Source organism: Chrysemys picta, chromosome 11 (assembly GCF_011386835.1).
Source record: "Chrysemys picta bellii isolate R12L10 chromosome 11, ASM1138683v2, whole genome shotgun sequence".
Lineage (NCBI taxonomy): Eukaryota > Metazoa > Chordata > Testudines > Emydidae > Chrysemys > Chrysemys picta.
The window spans coordinates 9,535,710-9,558,297 of NC_088801.1; the positions used below are offsets into that span (position 1 = coordinate 9,535,710).

At 44.9% G+C, this 22,588-nt stretch overlaps 1 protein-coding gene across 2 annotated transcripts in view; it reads right to left on the minus strand.

Moving 5' to 3' along the window:
- TFCP2L1 (transcription factor CP2 like 1) overlaps positions 1-22,588 on the minus strand; it is a 45,138-nt gene that overhangs the window by 12,397 nt on the left and 10,153 nt on the right. The window contains exons 3-10 of one of the 2 annotated variants that reach the window (XM_005279775.5): positions 8,372-8,448; positions 6,858-6,963; positions 6,485-6,591; positions 5,659-5,811; positions 4,109-4,219; positions 2,186-2,277; positions 635-683; positions 444-537 (exon numbers count right to left, since the gene is read on the minus strand). In XM_005279775.5, the coding sequence (XP_005279832.1) occupies positions 444-537; positions 635-683; positions 2,186-2,277; positions 4,109-4,219; positions 5,659-5,811; positions 6,485-6,591; positions 6,858-6,963; positions 8,372-8,448 (789 nt within the window). The remainder of the gene's footprint in view (positions 1-443; positions 538-634; positions 684-2,185; positions 2,278-4,108; positions 4,220-5,658; positions 5,812-6,484; positions 6,592-6,857; positions 6,964-8,371; positions 8,449-22,588) is intronic. The other variant, XM_042843068.2, reaches the window with a different exon arrangement.

The following is a 22,588-nucleotide window of genomic DNA, read 5'->3' on the forward strand; positions in this document are numbered from 1 at the left end:
CAAGCTACAAAGTGTGTCGCCTCCTAGTATGTACCTTTCAGATATTCACGGTCAGTTCCTTCCTCGAACGCATGATGAAAGTTAGCTTAAATTGGAACAACCCATGCACATTTCATGCACCAATGAGAGAGAGTAGAATTTCAGTGACCGAGATTTTCAAAACCAAGTTGCCCAAAATTAGACTTCAAAGCCCAGATTTTGGCACCTAAATGAGTGGCCCAGTTCACACAAGTGCTGAATATTTAAGCAGCTCCGATTAAGATTATATAGGGACTTAGGAACTTAACTTTAGGCATCCAGTTTTGGAAACCCTGACCAATCTTTTTTAGGGTTCGTCCAAACCCCAGCTCACCATTTTCTTTGACAAACGCTACCAACCTCCAAAGAATGATCCACGCTTGTACCAGAAAAACAAAACAAAAACACGGACCACTTAAACTCACCCGAGAAACTTGAGAAGAGTCTACAGAATGGAGAAAACCTATTACGATGAAGCCACTGCTGGACATCTTGAATAGAAGCAGAGGGAAGGAGGTGCTACATTGCAAAAAGAATAAGAGGGTCTTGAAATGAACTGCTCAGCAGTGTCCTAAAAAAAGAAAAGCACCACATTAACATGATCTCAAATACTTACATCGTTGCTGGGAGGCAGGAGCTCCACTTGGTGGGTTGGAGAACTGTTGCTAAAAAATTGTATAAAGCAGGGAGAGAAAAAAACGTTATTTTAAAATTGACATTGAAAATTGTTGGTTGTCTTTCCCCACCCCCCAACCCCTTGTCTTGACTGTCAAGAATTTTATGTCAAGTTGACATTTTTCCCCCCTGATTGGATCAGTTATTTTTTAAATCAGTTTGGGCAAAATTCTGCAAGTAAACTTCCATTGACATTGCCCCTTTGATGTTGCTTTACAAATCCATCTGGATGGAAAGCAGATGGACTTTGTGGGAGGAAAAAAGTTAGTGCCTTCTAATCCCTCTCTGCAAGATCTTGCATTAACTCCTTGAGAGGAATGTGTGCCAAGGAAAAGTGGTGGAGGGAAGTGAAGGGAAGAGAGGTCCATCAGATTTAATAATCCTACTAGCATGGAATTAATCTTCAGCAGGTTGCAGAAAGCAAAACATGTTTACTCCTAAATGTCACATTTATAGAATAAAGCGAACCTTGACCCTGAACCATATGATCAGTTGCACACATGCACTCCCATTGGCTTCACTGGAGTTTGCAGAGGTGCAACTGAGGGCATGATCAGGCCCCTTAAGCTCTGTACTGAACCAAAACATCACAGCAACTGAGAGTGCACTGTCAGGTCTCCCACATATTGGGAGGAAAACATTGAGTTCAAACTTTTCAGCTGGGCAAGTCTCTATCCTCAAACCATCATGCTAAGAGGGTCTGACCTGCCAATGCAGGCTGGGCACAAACATTTTACCATCCCTGGGCCAAGCCATCAAACTCCCAGGGATGTTCAAAGGAGTCTGCCTGCGCAAAAACGGAGTAAAGAAGGACCCCATGATTTGACCCCAGTGTTATTATTTTAAACAGGGCAAATTGTATTTGAACAGTGTTAGCCCAAACTGGTTTAAACCATGTTTCAAACAAACATGTTCTATCCTCCAGGGTGGACTGGGCCTTAAAAAAAAATGCTAAAGATTTGCCTATAGAGCTAATGATTTACCTTTGAATAGGAGTGAGTGCTCAGAAGAGAGTTATCAGCTAGCATGCTAGTGTCTATTTTTGCAGTCTGAATATTTTCCCCTGCCTCACAGGGCCTAAGTCTGTCAGTGCAGAGCAGAGATATCATCAGGCCTGTTTACATACATTAAATTTAAAATGAGAACACTAGATATCCGTTATAAAAACACTTAAGACCTAACACTGCCCTCACTGATGTACAGAGCAGAACTTTCACTGACCATCCCATAGTCTCTCAGTGTAAAATATTATTACCGTCCCCTGCCCAATACAGCACACAGATCGGGAATGCGTAATCAGACCGTTAAACTGCAAGGAGGTGGGAAATGCAGCCAGTTCCTTCTGGGAATTCTTGTGGGAAGAGTGGACTTTAAAGCTGGAATAAGCACTGAGCTCCAGGCTAAGCTGGTTCTTGATCTATTATATGGTATCAAACCAATGCACGCACACACGCTACACGCCAACTGAGAAGAGAAAGCATTTATTACATACCCATCTCCAAGGCTGAAGCTGTTTGGAGAACTGTTGTAACTTGGAGATGGAGCGTTGTTCACTTGATAAGGCAAATCTGGCCATGGAGAACACTAAAAACAAAGCCAATGGGGACACTGAGCAAAGCAGGCTTAAATAGGGGGCCTGATTCTTCCCTCACACCACGTATGGCACTGTCACTCCATTAAGGTCAGCAAATTACCCCTGCTGAAAGGAGGAGCAGGCTTAGTGATCTATACTCTGCATTGCAAGAGGACTGAGGCGGTCCCAAATTAGTTCTAATTGTGCTTTCTCCATATATTCCTTTTCAGAAAGCCTGTCCCAAACTAACACTGAGCCAAACTGTGCTCTTCCTTACATCTGGGCAACACCTATAAATCAGTTCTCACTGAAGGCAGGATTTGGCCCGCAATACAGAAATTTCCCAGCTGCCAGATTCTGGTCTCAATTATAAATCCCAAGTAACTCCAGACTAGAATGACTAATTAGATGAGCCACAGGCACGTCAGTGGAGTTACGTCAGGTTTATACCAGCGTGAGAGCAGAATTTGGCCTGGTAGCAACAAAGGAAGTCAAGTTTATAAATACAGGCTATAGGAAAACCTAAGGCAGGCACACAAAAGGCTACCAAAAACCACTGCAAACATAGGCCTGATTCCACACTCAGTTCCACTGGTGTAAATCCAAAGTAACTTTACTGAAGCCAATGGAGTTGGTTACAGTGATGTAAATCCAGAACAACAACAACAACAGAATCTGGCCCTGTAGTCAACCTGTTAAGAGCCCATGACTATACTATGCAGTGTCCCTGTTTGCAGTGATAAAGCAGGAGACAATCTGTGGAATTCTTGGAGTTTTATCACCTCCACAAACACAGCTTTAAACAAATATTTAACTCGTTGGCAACCAGGGCTAGAGGATTTCCTGATTCAATGTGTTGAAGTGCACTGGTACTCACAGCAAGAGCTCTGTATCTGCCCATGCTGTAGGATTAGGTTTCTCTGCACAGCAGGGTCTTGCTAGCAAAGGCTACTAGATTATAGGACAAATTATATGGTCTTTGATTATTCCAAGTAACTATAGACCAAAAACTGTTCTCCTAGGGAATGGGGAGAGCTTATTTAAAACAAGCAAAAAGAAAATTAAATCGTCTTAAGGAGTTCCAGTGAGACATTGTTTAAATAAAAAAAACTTGATCTTCCCCTCAGCGGCAGTTCCAGGACTAAAATGCCAGCCTGTAGAACATTCCCATAAGGAAGGTGGTACCTGACTCCTAAACAGATTATAGAGGTGCCCTTGGCTGGTGCTTCTGCAGCCCAATACGGGTTATGCACAAGCTTTAGTGCACAGTGTAATCATGATGTTAAAAAGAAGAAAAAGTAGATCTCATATGACCCATACCTCACACACAACATTCTTCAAACGTGAGCCCATTGTAGAGTGAAGCTAGCAAAGACCAAGCTCACTATAATGGCTTGTTCTAAAGGACATCCATGAAGGAAAAGGAATTGCCAATTGGATCAGACCATCTCTTCCAGCATCCTGTCTTTGACTCCACCCAGTACCAGATGGTTCAGAGGAAAGTGTAAGCCACATGTATGGGACACTTATTTGGAGGGGACAGTTCAGGGGGTGGTGGGAGGTGAAAGACAATCGCTCCTTAACCCAGTTAATGGCTGGTTTATGCTCTAAAGCACAAGGGTCCAATATTCCTTATAAACTTTAGTTCCATCTAATATAGCTTCTTATGAAACGTCTAATCCCTTTTATATAGTTTCATTAAGCTCTCAGTCTCAATGAGACCTTGCCGAGTGGATCCCCACAAACTCATTCAACCCAGGGCAGAAGTCATTCCTTTTGTCATTTTAAGTGTGTGGCCCGACATATTAAACCAGTGTGCTGTACATGACTGAAGGATCTTACCTCTGTGAGAATGGTCGTATCATAGGAGGGCTGGTATTTCTCCTTCTCTTGGGCAGTCTTCTTCTCCATTTTCTCTCTGTCAGTTTTCTGCTTTCTGTCAGCTCCCTTAGGCTAGAAGCACAGAGCACAAGCTTTTCCTTATGCCTCGCTTCACAGGGTGGGTAACAGGGGGCCATAGGTTTCATCTGATCTGTGCACAAAAGCCTCATTGACAGCAATGGGCTTTCTATACATGAAAGAAGGGCAGGACAAGGCCTCTATTTTCCAAGCAGCAGTTCATAGAAAAACCTCTACTGGATCTACAACATCCTTTGTTAATATTGTCATGCCTGTAGCATTTCCTAAACATGTTGAGTGCTACACAAGCGGTTTGCTTTCACAGGATTTGATACTATTTTAGAGCCTGAATCTCTGATGGAGAAACACACTTCAATGAACACCTGTGTTATTTCTCCAGGGACTATAGATGTTATGAAAACTAAAGAGGGGTCAGAGTGGATCACCAAATCCAGCCTCCATGCTCCCCACCAGTCTATGGGGAAGTTTAGATTCAGATCTAACCGAAACCCTGATCACCCGTCCCAAAATGGATTCAAGTACCTGCTCGTTCCAGGTTTGCCAAAAAGCTTCAGACATGAACAGAGACCGAGAACTAGGTTGGCCATCTTCCTCTCCGTTGTGTGGCATAGAGGAGAACTACTTGGAACATTTAAGGCCCTTCTCGAGGGCTTATCTGAGGGTAGTCTAGGGAGTCGTTATTCTCCTCCGCTACTCAGGAAGAGCTAACTAAAAACTAACTAAACTAAAAAAGGAGCCAGATTCCAAGAAGCGGCAAGGTCAAGAAGCGCTACCGCCAAAATGCCACCGAATTTTGGCGGCATTTTGGCGATGACGCCTCTTGACATTGCCGCTTCACGGCGGCATTTCGGTGGCTGCTTGTCCAGCGGCTACGGTCCTCGCGGCTAGTCATCCGGCACCCGCCCCATGGAACAAGTTGGGGACCACTGTAATAGAGCAAAGGTTGGCTTTGGTATCTTAACAGGCAGTGACAGAAGTTACCAAGTGCCGGGACTGGAACAGGTAGAATATACGGACCATCTCTATGGCTAATTCTTTCCTGCTATTGGTGACTCAATGAGCAATATCTTTTACGGTTGAAGAGACTCGGATATGAGAGCTCTATTCTGTGCATTGGTGCCTTCCCAAGGAGCTGTGAGCCCCTCCAAGCAGAGTTGATTGTTTAAAAATCCAGAGAACAGAAAGGACTGAGATCTGGGCAGATCTCGGTCTGAGTGCATGAAGCCGGTCCACTGAACATAGCTAGCTGTGCAGTGCACTTTGAGATCTCTGTTGCTAGGATGTTGTGCCTTTTCCATAACGGGTACTACTGATAAGAGTACGAGCACACCTGTTTAATACCTTTATTCTTTTGCTTTATTGTAATGCCTGAAATACTAACCAACATTTTTAAAACCTTGCACACAGCAAGAGCAATATTTCCCGTGTCTCGAACTCCAGAGAGAATTTGGGAAAACCGAACTAGCCCATACCTTGAACACTTTGATCTGGCAGCTTGCAGAATGCAAGTGTTCGGTATATTCGCCATTCTCATTCTGTTTAAATGTGTCGATTTGTATCCTGAAGGGCACCCCTTTCTCTCCACCATGTTTCCTTGGCGTAAATTCTGTGCTGATACAATGTACCTGGCGAAACAGAAGCTGTCTTTATAACTAGAGATGGCTCAAAGTTGCAAAAGATCTGAATTTCAAGCCCCTGAAGTTCAGGCGTATATGCAAGTGGGGGTTTCAAGTTTAGTTCTGGCCCATCTCTTATTTTCTGGAGGAAACGTAGAAAGAGTTCAGAACAAAATAAAGAGAGTTCAGAAGAATGACAGGACAAGCAGCCTGGAGAAAAACTGAACATATAGAAAAGCAGGCTTTGGTGTCGCATACATACAGATTTAAAAAAAAAAAAATAGATATTAAGGGTGGGAAAGCCCCATGAAGTCTGAGATTTTGCAGACACTGAGCCATTTGGGGTGTTTGCAAAACTAGAGTTTATGGCCTTTTCCCCCCCATAAATGAAACCCATCTTTAAGAGGAGAGTGGATATTTAAAGAGACATACAGATCATTCTACCTACAACAGGGCCTGTGCTATGTGTTAAGAATAGAAGATGCAGCCCCACCCCCAAAAGCTAAATTGGCACAAGTGAATATCCTATAAATAGGACATCAATGCACACACTCATCGATGGAGCATGGGTATTTTCCTTAGTATATTTCTTTCCCACACCTCAGATACTTTTTCAGTCTCTGTGTATCCTTATTCCATCATACCATTCCATTTACTGCATGCAAATCCATTCATTCCTTACCTGAATGAATGCAGATGCTCTTTTGGACGGATCCCACAGAAATTCAACAGTGTTTAGCTGGGTCGGGCTGGCCCTGGGATCTAAGATACCGACTGACAGTGGGATATCTGTAGAAGAAAACCCCTAAAATTTTAAAAATATTAAATTGAAGACAACCAACCAAGTTTTCATACAGTTACCAGACTCATTTGAAAAGCCAAGACAACCAACGAGGTATCCAGTTTAAGCCAATGCAGCTGTGGTTTCTTTCACCCCTCCCTGCACATGCACACACCATTAAAATTTTTCTAAAAAAGCAAACTCTGAAAAATCCTTCATGCAGCTCACAGCTAGCTCCAAACACTTTATGGGAACCATAATGAAATAATCTCACCTATATCAAGGATGCGGTCTCCAGGCCGGCTCCATCTCCAGCCCTCCAGCTGCTGGTGTTCTGTGTATTGCAGACGCCGATCATGGAAAACCACCCGAAGGATGCTCTGTTAAGAGAGGAGGGCAAAATGAATTAGGGGAGCCAGAAGCCCTTTTCCGGAGAGGATTTTGGTTTCCCAGTGTCAGAGATGGGGGTCTGATCTGTTCCTCCTCCATGAGTCTAACTCCCATCAAGGAGGAGATCAGAGTGTCCCAATGAAAGCCACCCATCTCCATTTATGTCAAATTCCATTGAGAGATGGTTCATCAAGGCAATGCTCTCTTTGAACTTCAGAGGCCTTGTCAGTGGGAATTTGCCTTGATTCCAGCAATCGATGGCCAAGCCATTGATGTAGGGTTTGCCCCAGTGCACCTCTTCCAGTGTAGACTACGAAAGCCTCTGTTTGCACCAGCAGAGCTTGCTCCCCTTTCACTTCAGGTTTGGACTGGTGCAGCTACATCAGTGGCCAGAGACCAAATGCCCAGAATCAGGGCAAATGCCCAATGCAGGCAAAGCCAAAGAGACTTTGTACTAATGTATTGCTTTGCATATGCAAAGTGCTAATTATCCCTCACCTCCCAGTTTCCAAGTCCATTGTCTTGCTGTTGCCATCCATTCAGAATGGAAGTGAGAGATTAATTTTGCATATAAAATTAGAGAAAGGCCCAAACCAAAACCTAGATCCAAGCACTTGCTTGCTCTCCTAGCAAGAGAGCGTGTGTGCAAATCTGAACCCAGAGCCACGTTTTATAAATCCTTCCTGTCGTGGGCTGAATAAAAACATGGAATTCAAATATGCTTGAACTCTGGAGATGGTCTAAATCCAGATCTGGATCCAAATTTTGCAAATGGCCCTTCTCTAATGAAAATCCCTGGATCACAACCACAAGAATTTGGGCAAGGAGGGCTTGAAACCAGAACCAAGATCTGGATCCAAATTTTGCAAAATCCCTGTATTTGTAAAATTCAAACCCCAGAGTCAAACAACCCAGAACTCAGGAGGTAGTTCTGTATGTTGTGGGTTGAGTCCACCACTAATGTAAACTTGAGCTGTGTAAGACCTGTGTGAGAAAGCTATGTGAAAAGCTGGAGTCCTCCTTCTGAACACGTATCTGAGCCCAGGTGCGTTGAACCTGGGGTTGGTTTATAGCTTTGCATGGGTTAAGCCAGTAGATGAAGTGAGCTCAATGGTTTCAGCCCAGTTTAGCTTTGAATTTTGGGATTCATCTGAACCCAAAACTCAGAGTGAAACTCTGAGGGCACGATTGTAACCAAAGCAAAGGTTTAGATGAAACCCTGCAAAGCAAAACTGCACGTGCAGCTCTAACCAACTCAGGAATTAGGCCTTCAGTCCTGCTCCCATTAAAGTCAATGGCAAAATATCTCCCATTGTCCTCCATGATAAGCACGGTCAGGGCCTTGATTTGTGTCTGTATGTAGTAGCAGGAAGAAAAGAAATCTATATTTCTCCTTACCTTTACATATTTTGTGTTTAAATCTTGAAACTCTCCCAATTTCCTATTCTCAAGTAGACGGATTTCATAAGACTGACCTAGAGTTTAAGGAAACATTTCCAAGGTGTTTAACATGTTGTAGCAATGAGAGAGTCATGCTGGCATTCATGTTGCTAATAAAGCATAAGACTGATCAGGGAAGGGTCATTCTTGGCAACATAACTCGTTTGTCCCATTAATGAGTGGGCATTAACGCAAGGCAGAAATTTGAGGGGAAGATGGTCCTGCGGTTAATGCCCTGGAGTGGGCATTAGGAGATTTAGGCTCATTTCCCAGCTCTGCCACAGACTTCTTGTTAGACTCTGGGAAAGTCACTTAATCTTTGTGCTGTCATTCCTCACATAAAATGGGGACAATAGCACTTATTCCTTTGTCTGTCTTGTCTACTTGGTCTAAGTATTGAAGTCTCTTACTATATGTATGTACAGTACCTAGCACAATAGGGCCTCTGGGATAATAATCTGAAGCTGATCTTGCTTTCCTTATCACGAGCTTCAAAAGGATTTTTGGGTGCCCGGGGATCACAAGATTGGGCTTGATTGTGGCCTTCCACCATACAGAAATTAGCTCTGACGTTTGTTCGTGCAGGACCAGCGGTGATGGTTTTCTATCACTGTGAGGGATTCAAATCCAAGTATTGGTTTCTTCCATATTAAGAAATTTGCTGATAGTCATATATGCTGATGCTATTGTCTGGACGTGGAAAGCACCTGGACATAAGATACCAGAACCTGGACCGTGCAATGAACCTTTTGTGTATAACCAACTCTGTGTAGTAAACCAGTGCCTGAACAAGGGCAGAACACGATCAATACAATAAATGAAGGGAGTAGATACACAATAGCTGGTTTTTCCAGTTTATCTTGCTGCCCCCTATCCACCCTCCTTTAGTGAAGAATGCAGATCATCCTAGAACAAGGCAATCTGAAATGGTGATTGGTTCAGATTTTCTAGCTTAACCAAGGTCATTTTAGCACTGATCCGCCAAAAGACTGCATAGCAGATACATCTGCCCCCAAGCAGCTGCCATTGGTAAAGGAAAAATGCTACATTTCTGGATCCAAATCTGTAAATAGCAGTAGATTTAGGACAGCAGAACTAATGGAAAGATATTGCATTAGAACAGGGTTCCTCTTGGGAATTGCAGCATTGCAGGTTGGCAATGTGAGTGTAGGCAATGTCACTGGAGTGCTGGGATAGTCCAAGCTTATTCTGCTATCTGGAAAAAAAGAGTAGAGAGGCCATATTCTATCTTCAGTGTTTGCACACCACTCCCACAGATGTCAATGGGAGTTCCACATGCAGGCTATGACCCTTGAATCCAACTGGCTAAAGGAGAAAAGGAAACCACATGTAGCTACAGATTAATTACTTGGTGCTAGAAATATATATAAATCTCAGCCCACATTTTGCAAAATCCACCATTTTTACTTCCAAGGAGAACTATATTTTGTAGCAAAACAGACTGTTGGACTGAGACGATGGTGTCTGTAAACCAATAATCCCAGCACACAATGCCATGATAAATCTTGTGTTCATACCAAGGAAATAGTCCATTGAGTATTCTCTTGATCAGGAATATAACTTTATTCACATGGCAATTTCAGAGAAATTTAGTTCACTGAAACACAACAGAAATGCCACGTGTCTTGTACAGATTTCATAACAACGCTACATAAGCATGTGCTTGACTTTAAGAATGTGAGTAACTCCACTTTCTTCATTGGAACTTAAAGCACTTAAAGTTAAGCACATGCTTAGTGCTTTGCATGATTGGGACCTCACTTTCCTCAGACATTCCTGGAATTCCAACCTGATCAAAAAAAAAGCCCCAAGGTTCGTTTACAGAAAATTCAGTAGTTTACTAGAAGACACAGACAAGTAATTGCATGTGGCAGGGAGATGAGGATGTGACCATAAATGGGAGGGGAGATGAGCCAAGATGATCTTTCTGTTAAGGTGAATGCTATGAGAGTGTGAGAACCCTCCGTTTATGTGCCCTACGTAACCGATCTAGTGTTTATGCAAAGGCACTGGCTCTGCGTAAGCCAAACTGTTACACAATAAGAACAAAATACTCACAGGGCCCAATTCAGATACCATTTACACTGGTAGAAGTCAGGTTTATCCCAACAAAACCCATGGTGTTACATTGGGGGAAGGGATAGCTCAGTGGTTTGAGCATTGGCCTGCTAAACCCAGGGTTGTGAGTTCAATCCTTGAGGGGGCCACTTGGGGATCTGGGGCAAAATCAGTACTTGGTCCTGCTAGTGAAGGCAGGGGGCTGGACTCGATGACCTTTCAAGGTCCCTTCCAGTTCTAGGAGATGGGATATCTCCATTATTATTAGCGTAAGCCCCCGGCTGTTCCCACTGCTGTTATTTCATTACAGCAACACAGATTTTTGACAAAGCCAAATGGAAATAATTGGTCCATCAAAGATGGCTCCATTTTGGTCTAACTTTCATTGGTAGCATGACTTTACACATCTCATTGCCTCAATGGATTTAGCTCCTCTCAGATCCCTCTTGTACTTACAGAGCTTTACTGTGCAAATATTAACCCAATTAATCACCTCACAAAGCCAACTTTATTATTTGAGAGACCACACACTTCTCTAGAGGTAGATGGGTCTTTCTAGCCTCATTCTACAATAGAAAGGCTAAGTGACTTGATCAAGGCCACAGAGTAACCCAGAGCCAGAGCCAGGACTAACACTAAGTATTTCTTGTTCTCAGTCAAATGCTCGGGGTACCGGACAGCTTGATACTTGGTGGCATATTTGCTATGGGTTCTCCCATTAGTCTCTATTGTCCAGCCTTGGTTTATCATTAGCTGTTCACATAAAACAAAAGACCTTACTGGGCATAAGAAAATTGGCCCCACTCCCTCTAGGCTGTCTTTATTCACCAGATAAACTAACAAGTCACTGTGCACCATGTGCTTTCCTACCAACAAACAAACAAAATAGTCACATTCTGGATACAAAATGAAGGCCTGAACTGGCAAAAGTTCCACGCATGAAGTTACCATTGAAGTCAGGTTCAATGGATCAGACCTCAAACTGGCTAGAAACAGAGGTTCAGCTCTTTAATAAATGCTGCCTCCAAGAAGGGCTCTGTTATTTTAATATTATGGACGCCAAAAGGCTAAAATGTTTTGGTTCAAAATATATGGATCAAGTGAAAGAAGCCAGTGAATTTAATATGGATTCCCTGAAAATCATCATTCGAAAGGATATTCATACACTAGCTGGTTCCCCTTCAACCTGAGTGTTAAATACCGATTCCATCACAAAATAATTAAATATTAAGAATGTTCCTAGTTGAGCTTCCTGCACATAAATTGTCTCCTATGGAAAACACTTCCCTTCCACACCCACCCCCGAAACCAAGTTTTAGACTACAGGTCAGGTTAACATTCCTACCAGCATTCCCATAAATATCATTAATGCTAGAACAGGGCACAAACAGGACCGTATTTAAGGGCAGTGGTACCAGCACAGCCGTGTCGATATAGAAGCTGAAATGCTTGTTCTCGGCTTCTCCACAAAACCTTCCCTCAGTGTCACAACTAAGGAAAATCTGAATTAACCTGGTAGTTAGGGGTTACATTCTCTTCTCAGTTATACAGTGCAACCCCATTGTCTGAGGAGAATTTGACCCTATACCAACATGCCAAATATTCTCTTCCATTGATAGTACTTTGGTACTGATAATACTTAAGGTATCACATTCTCAAAAGTACACCTCCCTATGGTTTAATCCGTTGTATCAACTTGGAGGGGGATTTCTTTGGTTCATGGCTGATGCTCTGCTAGCTTTCACCACTGTTGATAGAAATTGTAGTGTAGACAGGGCTGAGGCCTTCATGCATTTTTACCACAGCATAGTCTAGACCTGCTCTGAGCAGAGTTCAATAATACAGTGGTAAAGACACCAGAGCCCTGTTTGCACTACAGCTTCCACCAATGGCTAAGTTGCACCAGTGGAGAATTACATATGGTCCCCCTTTCGCTATTGTGGACATACTGTTGAAATGGTTCCACTGGGTATAAATAATTGTGGAGTCATTAGGTCCAGAGAGGGAGAACAAGTCTAGAGACCAGTGCTTAGTGCACCCCTGGAAGGTGGGTGACCCAGAATCGAGTCCCCTCGCTCCTGTGACTCTTTATATTTATATCCACTGGAACAACTTCAACAGGAGAGACTGAGGGACGCCAATATCAGAATCTCTCATAGATTTATGATTAGACTAGAGCACATTCTTCAGAGGTGTGAGACCTTCTAGTCTAATGTGGATATCAAGCTGGGAGGGCTTACAAGTGCTTTGGAGGATAGGATTAAAATTCAAAATTATCTGGACAAACTGGAAACATGGTTTGAAGTAAACAGGATGAAATTCAATAAGGACAAATGCAAAATACTCCACGTAGGAAGGAACAATTAGTTGCACACATACAAAATGGGAATACTGCAGAAAGGGATCTACGGATCATAGTGGATCACAAGCTAAATATGAGTCAACAGTGTTACACTGCTGAAAAGAAAAAAAAAAAAGCAAACATCATTCTGGGATGTATTAGCAGGAGTGTTGTAAGCAAGACACAAAAAGTAATTCTTCCGCTCTACTCCGCATTGATTAGGCCTCAACTGGAGTATTGTGTCCAGTTCTGGGCGCCACATTTCAGGAAAGATGTGGACAAATTGGAGAAACTCCAGAGAAGACCAACAAAAATGATTAACGGTCTAGAAAACATGACCTATGAGGACAGATTGAAAAAAATGGGTTTGTTTACTCTGAAGAAGCAAAGACAGAGGGGACATGATAACCGTTTTCAAGTGAATAAGTACAAGGAGGAGGGAGAAAAATTGTTCTCCTTAACCTCTTAGGATAGGACAAGAAGCAATGGGCTTAAATTGTAGCAAGAGCGGTTTAGGTTGGACATTAGGAAAAACTTCCTAACTATCAGGAAGTTATAGTTGAGCACTGGAATAAATTGCCTAAGGAGGTTGTGGAATCTCCATCGTTGGAGATTTTTAAGAGCGGGTTAGATAAAACCCGTCGGGATGGTCTAGATAATAGTTGGCCCTGCCTTGAGTGCAGGGGACTGGACTAAATGACCTCTCCAGGTCCCTTCCCGTCCTATGATTCCATAATCCTTTCTACCACTCAAGCAGAGGCAGGAGACCAGCATTTGGATACCTAGAGCTTGGCAGCAGCACGAAAGGTCAGAGGGAGAAACCTGGGCACCAAGGGAACCGTTACCCTGAACCTTTAGGCAAATACAGAGTTCAGCAGGAATGTTGGGGATCACAGTGGAGCCTAAAACTAGGACTTGCCACCTAAGTCCTTGTAGTGGGGTGGCTGCCCCACTCCTGGAGAACAGGGACTGAGAGCAGCTGAGGGAGTGGCTGACCACAGGTGTAGCCAGCTCAATCAGGGTCCAGCAGGCCCTGATAAGAGGGCTGGAAGCCAGGAGCTACTCTCTGTCTCTCTGTCTCTCTCTCACTGTGGAGAGAGAAGGACCTAGCTGTCTGGGAATAAGGTACCTGAACTGGAGCAGTGCTGGGGAAGGGCAAAGGGAGCTGGGGAGCTCCAGCCTGGTAACCCCTAGGCTGCAGGCCTTGGGGGTTAGGCAAAGGCAGCAGGCCTAACCCCCTTGCCAATGATGAGTGGCCATTACAGACTGCAGTTTGCCCCAGTGAGTGGGAGCTAGATGCTGACTGGCAGTAGCCACTGAGGCAAGATGGGTTTAGACGGTTGGGGGATCCCCTAGGAGGGGAAACCCAGAGTAAGGGGGTACTGCTGGGGGCAGAACCCTGAGAAAAGGGGCACCGGGGTCTGGGAGGGACACGGGGCCTAAGGCAGGCAAAACACCGGCCAGAAGGAGGCACTCCTGGGAGCTGGAGTTGAGCTAATTCCCAAGATGACCAGCAGGAGGCGCCGCGCCAGTGAGTATCGCCTACCTAGCCAGTCCCCCTTTGGGTATGTCTACACTGCAATTAAAAACCAGCAGCTGGCCTGTGCCAGTTGGCTCAGGGGCTATTTAATTGCAGTGCAGACGTTCCCTGCGAGGTGGGAGGGTCCCAGAGCTTGGGCTGCAGCCAGAGCCTGAATGTCTACACAACAATTAAACAATCCCTTAGCTCCAGCCAGCAGGCGCAGGCCAGACATGGGTGTCTAATTGCAATGTAGACATACCTTCAGTGGATCTGGGCCAAAATGCCTCGTCTTCACTGTGATTTTACCTCAGGCTAGCTCACACATGTTTGTTAGCCTGCAGTAACAAAAAATACACACACACACACACACACACACACTTTTTTTAAGCAGTGAAGAAAAGGCCAAAGAGGCAATTTGCCTCACACTTCACCGAAATCTTCATAGGCACTAGCCTAGCCTCTGACCTAGCTTTATTACAGCAAGTCTGTAGGGAGGATGTTGTACGGAAGTTTGTGTTTAAAAAGGGCAGTTCCTGAACAACAGACATTTACACAATCCCATTACAGGAGTTTATGCTCTGTTGCTGTACAAACAAGACTAGGATATGACAAAGTAGTAAACCACCCAGGCACACAATGTTCCTAACTTCTACTTCATGAAACAACTCCACCTGTCTTAAAAAGAGATTTATGGGCAGTTTACTTTTGTTACTTATATTGTCCCTGACAATTAATGCAGCATAAAATTTAATTGTTGCTATCATTAGCAAACTTCTGACATCCATGTTCTTTTTGCCAAAGGTAAGGATGACAAAAATAACCCTCTCACTTAACAAGAGGTCACTAGACTAGTTCACGTGCTAAACAGGTACGCACGCAACACTTAATTCCATTAATCTTCAGCAAGTGTATTGATTGCTGGGATTTAGTCACTACTGATCGTAGGAGTTTTCTGATTTTAAGAAGAATTATTTTATAATCTAAGGTTACATTTTGTAAAACCACTAAACTCTTTCCCACACAACTACCAATCCTATTGCAGTTACCAGTTTGGCTTTACATTTCTAATGCCATTTACATCGCAAGGTCTCCGTTTTCTACACAACACGTTAACAGGTTATGCTGATTTCCAGCTATGGCTTCAGTATGCCAAACTAATCGGCTCCGGGCCTGTTTAGAAAAGTAACTAGCTCACCTAGCTAGAATAGAAGATTAGGTTTTATGTAGAATAGGTTCGCCAAATCAGTGGAAGCCAGAGACAGAAAAATATACTCTTCCTTAATATATGGTCCTAGTGACACAAAGAGGGCCTAGAAAGATAGAATCAAACTGGAAACTGTTTAAGGATTAAGCCAGAGGTGGGCAAACGATGGCCTGCGGGACCATCCTGCCCGGCTGGGGAGGCTAGCCCCCGGCCCCTCCCCTGCTGTCCTCCCTCCCCCACAGCCATGCAGGCAGCGCTCTAGGTGGCGGGGTTGCGCACTCCTGCCGAGCAGCACGGCAGCGTGTCTGGCTCTGGCCAGGCGGCGCGGCTGCCAGACATGCTGCTCTGAGCGGCATGGTAAGGGGCCGGGGGCCGGATAACGGGCAGGAGGTCCTGGGGGGCAGTCAGGGGACAGGGAGCAGGGGGTGGTTGGATGAGGCAGAGGTTCTGGGGGACTGTCAGGGGATGGGGAGGGGTGGATAAGCATGGGAGTACCAGGGGGCCTGTCAGGAGACTGGGAGCAGGGGGGTTGGATAGGGGGTGGGGTCCCGGGGGCAGCTAGGGGCGGGGGATCCCGGGAGGAGGTGGTTAGGGGACAAGGAGGGGGAGGTTGGATGGGTGGGGGATTCTGAGGGGGGCAGTCAGGGGGTAGGATATGGGAGGAGCGGATAGGGGGCCGGGCCAGGCTGTTTGGGGAGGCACAACCTTCCCTACCCAGCCCTCCTTACAGTTTTGCAACCCCAATGTGGCCCTCGGGCCAAAAAGTTTGCCCATCCCTGGATTAAGCTAAACTATGGTCCACCGCAATAAAAATTCCATTTAGCAACTTAACAAGGACCCGCAAAATGCAGCATTGATAAAGATGAAAGAATGTGCCCGGCTGAATACAGCTTGGAGGGGAAGGAAGGGAAAAGCCGTTCTCCAAAACTCCAGCACGCACAAGGCAGGCAGGCAGAACACCTTAATGAGACCATTCAGAGAGACGGGCATCCAGAAAGACTTTCAGCGGGTTAGTCAATAAATCCTCAAGCTAAAACAGCAAGATATTTTCAGGGCATGGGGCCACCTGATCATGCATATTTTATGCCACACACGTACTTCAGCTAGAGACAAGCAAAAGTGAAACCGTGCTCCCTGCACACCCCCTGTACACACAGGCATTAGCAGTGCCAGGTGGGTGACAATTCTCCCATCCTAGACCACAAGTGGCACTGGAAGCTGCTTTGTGGTTGCTTATTGTAGCCTCAGGGCTGTGTAAGCTCAACAGATGCAGCAGGAGATATTTAGCCAATGGATGTTGGGGATCCACTAGCTACAGGACAGGCCACCCTCAAACCTCCCTCCTGTGCGAAGAGGATGGAACCCGGGGGGAAGAGGGGAAACGTGTGGGTGCCAGGGAATGCAGCCCCCACATGACTCCACTATGTCCCACTCTGTCCAAGGGTCTTCCATAGCCCTTCCTTGGACCAGAGGATTATGCTCACAGTCAGTCTCTGCCCTGATTTTTATTACAGAGGGGTTGGAGGAATATAATGGAGTGCCGTTCAGGTGTCCAATCAAATACCAATTTATATAGCCGCCCTTCCAACAGTTCTCTTCCTGTATTTGTCTCCTCCTGTGGCTTCTTCTCTCCTCTTTTCAACCCTTTGTCCCCTGTCCCTCCCATGCACATCTCTTCCCTCCTGTACCTCTCAACACACACTCAAGAGCCAGGTTGGTTGGCGGGAAGGCTCAGCGCTCTGCACCAGCACTCACCTCAGCTTGAGTCTGCTCAAACTTCTGCAAACAATCTAGTTCCCATTGGGCATGCTCAGAGGCTTACAGGTATTAAAATTACATCATCTCATTGGCATGGTGACACAGACCCTTTGTTCAAGTTTAGTTAATAATCCCTCTGCGGCAACACTTCCTACTTTGAACTAAGGGCATGTACCAGCCAACAGGTTCTGAAGCACTTTACAGTTCCTAAATTAGTCACCTGCACTTAAATTCAGCCCTGTGTATGGCTGGCTCATTCCCTGGGGTGATAGCTGACATGACTTACTCTGGGTTGATTGTAGTATGGTGGCTGATACTTGGCCTGGCTGGTGTCTATAATGATTTTAGTAGCCTGGGGAATGAGGTAGTTCTCTATTCCTTGGGGAATAGATTTCACCTTTGCCTCCTGAATCAATAAGGATCTAGCACGTTTACACGTGTAATGAGTAAATCTCGATTACGTGTTCAGTACCTCTGCCTGTCCAGATCCAAGCATGAAATCACATACTCCCTGCCAGTGAGGTAAAGGCCCTTGCTGGCTTCCAGCTGATATTGTCCGTCCTGCTATGCAGCTGATACCATCTATTGCACAAGTTTCCTGGCTGCAAGTTTTGACACTGGGATTTTTAGGTCCGTCACGGTAACATTTGTTTCTTTTGTGGCTTTTGCAAGCCTAGTATTTGCTCACGTTTCCCAGGTTACCAAGAGGAAGGATGGTCTTGTGGCTGGAGTGCTGCAGAGGGACTCAGAAGAGCTGGGGTCCAATCCTCAGCTCTGCCAAGGGCTTCTTGTGTGATGCTGGGCAAGTCACTTAATCCTCTGTCTTAGGTCCCAATCGGTCAGATGGGGATAATGCAGCCTGTCTCCCAAATTTGGCTGTCTTGTCTATTTAGATTAACTATTTGGGCCAGGGGCTGTCATATTAAATTTGTACAGGACCTTGTACCTTTAGCTCAGTGGGACCTCTATGCACTACTGCAATACAAACTAACAACAATGAGGTCTAGTGGAAAGTCAAGTCCCTACTTGTCTGCTCACTAGCACCTGTGCTGGGAAAGCCAATCCACCTAGCAGCACACTTTGAAGATACAGTAGGACAGATCTGTGTCATGTTTAGCTTTCATGGAAAGTTTTTCACTGTCTGAATAGCTCTCAGACAAACCGTTACTCAGGGATTACTAGGAATAATGAACTAGGATGGATTAACAGCCTCAAACACGAAAGATAGAGCACATCATTACAACATTGCAGGAGATGACTGGTCTCTTATTTCCAGAGAGAATAGTGTTTTCTATTTAAGCACAGAATAGGTGCAGTATGTTAGTGTCAGCAGCAGTGCAACCTTCCCTGCATTGGCCCATCGGAACGCCTTAACCCTGACCTGGAGGCTTCTCACCCAGGCCTGGTCATTCACTCCTTGCTCTCTCTGCTAAAAATAACCAAGAGTGCCAGTCAGTGCCTGATGTGCTGTGTGGGGAAAGAGACTGTGCTGTGGACAGCCACCCATTAGGAAGGAGACAGAGACTCTTGGCTCATCTCTCATAGCATGTACAACCCACATGACACTAAGCTACAGTACCAGTTGGTACATCAGCACGAGGAGCATCCCCTGGGTTTCCTAGAACACCCAACCTAAACAAATGCAGGGAAGAAAGTGAAGTAAAGGGGTCCCCTAAGAAGGGGCAATTCCAAACCTCTTTACAGCATACAGATCAGGTATTGGCATCTCCTTCATTGATCTACAAAGCCAACAACCAGTAGAGAGAGCTTGGTTAGAACAAGGATCCACAATGCCCTCCAAACTGCTTATTCATGACCTAAAGTGCAGCTTTTGAAGACACTTCAAGGTAGAAACAGCTAATTAGGAAATGACTCTAGCTGCTTGGATTGACAGGTGCTTTAATTCAGAACTCAAATGCAGTAGAAATATAGGAGAAACTTCAGTACCAAAGTTACAAACATCCAGAAAAGTACCAAGCGCAAATAAAAGAAGGTTCAGGTAAATGTTCCAGAAGTCTTGCTGACTGTCACCAATGAGAAACCGAGTCCAATCCTGAAGTCTACCCACAGTCCTGAACCTGGTCTCACCTACACCAGCATAAATCCACAGACACCAACAGTCACTGCTGCTTTGTGAGAGTAGAACCAGGTCCAGAGACCGCAGCAGAAGTTTTTCCTGAGTGAGGACTGCAAATTCACTGACTTCCATTTAATCCAGATGGGAGTAAAGAGAGGATATCAGGAAGGATAGAAAACAGTCTCCCAGGTTAAGGGCAGCCAGGAGATTCCTGCTTCCTATGGACAGTTGTGCTCTGATGCTCTGCTTATTCCGAGCCCCTTGTCGCCTGAAGCAAGATTGATGGCCACGTTAGCGATGGTGTGGTTTGGAGATAGCACTGTGTATCCTGCACTGCCATGTAGAGGTAAAGCTGCCAAACGTATGGGAGAGGCAAGAAAAATGCTGCTAGCAAAATGAAGGGGCTGGAGTAGGACACCAAGAACCTATCCAGACTTGCTTGTAATTGAGGTAAGAGGGCCAACTCCATCCCCTGAGCTTGAGGTTATGTCTACACTATTACTTATGTCAGTAAAACCTATGTCACTCAGGGGTGTGAATATTACACACACACACACACACACACACACACACACACACACACACACCGAACAACAAGTTACACCAGCAAAAGTGGCAGTGTGCATAGCAGTATGTTGGCAGGAAAGCTTCTCCCACCGACATAGCTACCGCTGCTTGTTGGGGTAGATTAATTATATTGATGGAAGCGCTCTCTCCCGTCAGCCTAGAGCAGCTACACAAGAGATCTTACAACAGCGCCGCTGTAAGCTCTCTAGTGTAGACACATCCTGAGAAGTGCCAACAGAAGGACAAAAAGTCTCAACAGCTGGTCATGAAAGTGAAGAGAAAGAAGAACCAACTTCACAAACCATTCTTAGAAATGATGGGAAACCAGGGACAGACCAAAAATGTGTCAAGGAGGAGAGATTCTAAGGCATCTGCAGAGCACATATTAGCAAAGGGTAGGCCAGAAGGGGATTTAATTCTTTGGAAGGCTCAAGATCTTGTCAATAATTGCAATGACAATTAGGAAAAGAGCCAATTTCTGAGTCACGCAAAATGAAAATAATATTCTTGCAAATGCAGCTATAATTAACCAAGAACCACACCCAGTCAGAGCTGGTCTCCCAGCTTTCTGTACTCTTCGTTTAGGCAAATAAAAGACTGTTCCAGGAAACATACAAATATTCAAGCACAGTCATGACCCTATAAAAATTCAGTTCCGTGAGAGTTAATGTCAATACAAAACAGCTTTCTTCATTTCCATAAATCTCCAAGCATAAAATCCAATTCTCCAGCTATGGAAGAGTCCTGTGGCCAGATTTGGAGACTTAAAATTTAACCAAAGCAAAGGTTTTCTTTCTACTTTCTCCTCTAGATAGCTCCATCTCCTCCCCAGACAACTAGGATTTCAGAGGGTCTTCTTCAAATCACCTCTCACTTTCCTATACTTCCCATGCCTGCTCTGCTGGCACTACTTCCTGCTGGCACAATTGCTCGAACTCACCTTCATTTGCCCTTTTTCCACATTCAGGATGGTAACCATGTTGAAAAGTATTTGAGCAGGGACTGCCGTATTAAGTTTGTACAGGACCTTACACCTTTAGCTTGGTTGGGGTCTCTATGCACTACTGCAATACAAACTCGGCTGTTAGATGATTTATAGCCACACCCCCCGCTGGTACAAACCATGGAATACAAACTGTATCAAGACACCTTGCTAATGGGGTAGTTTGTAGAAGGGTTGCTGGTCAATAAGGTTTTTAAGACAATCCACTGAAACAGCACTTAAAAAAAACAGGCTAGTTCCAACGGTGTTTGAAAACAGTTGGCCCCAAATGGTTCCATTTTAGCAGGGTTCTGGCTCCAGTTTCACAATGCATGAGGGAGCGAAGGGGAGGAGACTGCGAAAGACAAGAGTAAGGAGTCAGTCACTGGAGCGCAGACTGTGTGGATCGGACTATTCAGTTATTTGACCTGTAGGCTGGGTCTCTCACTGCAGCCAACAAGAATGTAGGGTTTCAACCTTTTGCCAATGAGCTTGGCCTCTTGTCAACTTAATACAACAGTTAAGACTAAATGCCTCAATGTCCTTCATAAACCCTCCCCACCAGGCACACTATCCTCTCATAACCTGGGAGTCCTCTTCAACTCCCCTCTTCCCCCCATCCCCTCCGCCGCTCCCATCCAGGAGAATCCAGTCCACATCTCCTCCTCCAAAATATTTCACCTTTTCTCTGTCTGCACAGCTAAAAACTCTTCCCAACCCTAGTCATCTGTCCCTAGGGTATATACCCTTCCCCTATGCGGCCTCCCCAACCCCCATCTTAGCAGTGGCTGCATGGACTGGAGGGGGCTAAGATCTTCCTAGCCAGTTCTTCAGGCCATATCAGCCCCATTCAATTCCCTCTACTGGCTCCTTCCCCACTATACTAAGCTCAAAATTCTTGCCATCACCTTCAAAGGCACTACTTAGTTCTGCCCATCCTCTCTTATTGATCCTCCTTATTCCTTCACTCAGTTAACAATGGCAACCTCAAGGCCCCATATCAGAATCCGGAGCTTTCTTCCAAGCTTGGCCCTACACATGGAACATCCTTCCTGAGCTGGTCCACAAATGCCCTCCCCTCCACACGCTCCCTCCCCATCTCCTTCATTGGGTCATATCTGGCATTGGTTTGTGAGCTCCTCAGGGAAGAGATCAGGCCTTTGTAACACAAAGTGGAAGTTTTATGGTGCTCAAGACTCAGGAATAGTTCCAATGGAGAAAGACATTTCTCCTCAAAACAAAATGGTATTTAGACTAAAAGACTATTTTTTGTTTTTAAATTAACAAATGCATGTCCTACTTTTCTACTCCAGAGAGGTCAATGCTCCCACAAGACTTTTGACACACAGGGAATGGGAAGGAGACATTTATAAATACTTCTCTCTAGGAGTTTACAAACACAAGTGCCCATTTTAATCAGACCTCATCATCTGCCAGTTCAAAGGGACTCTGTCATGGGACTACAAGGCAAATTAGGATTTATTTTTAACCTAGTGTAAAACCGTTGCTTAGATACCCACAAGAGAAATGTACCACATCTGACTGGAAGGCGAAATTTAAAATTGCTTCTCCCCAACCCACAAGAGATTACCCCATAAATATTATTTTAAAACAATCCCTAGACCAAGACAAGCTTTGGCTTTTG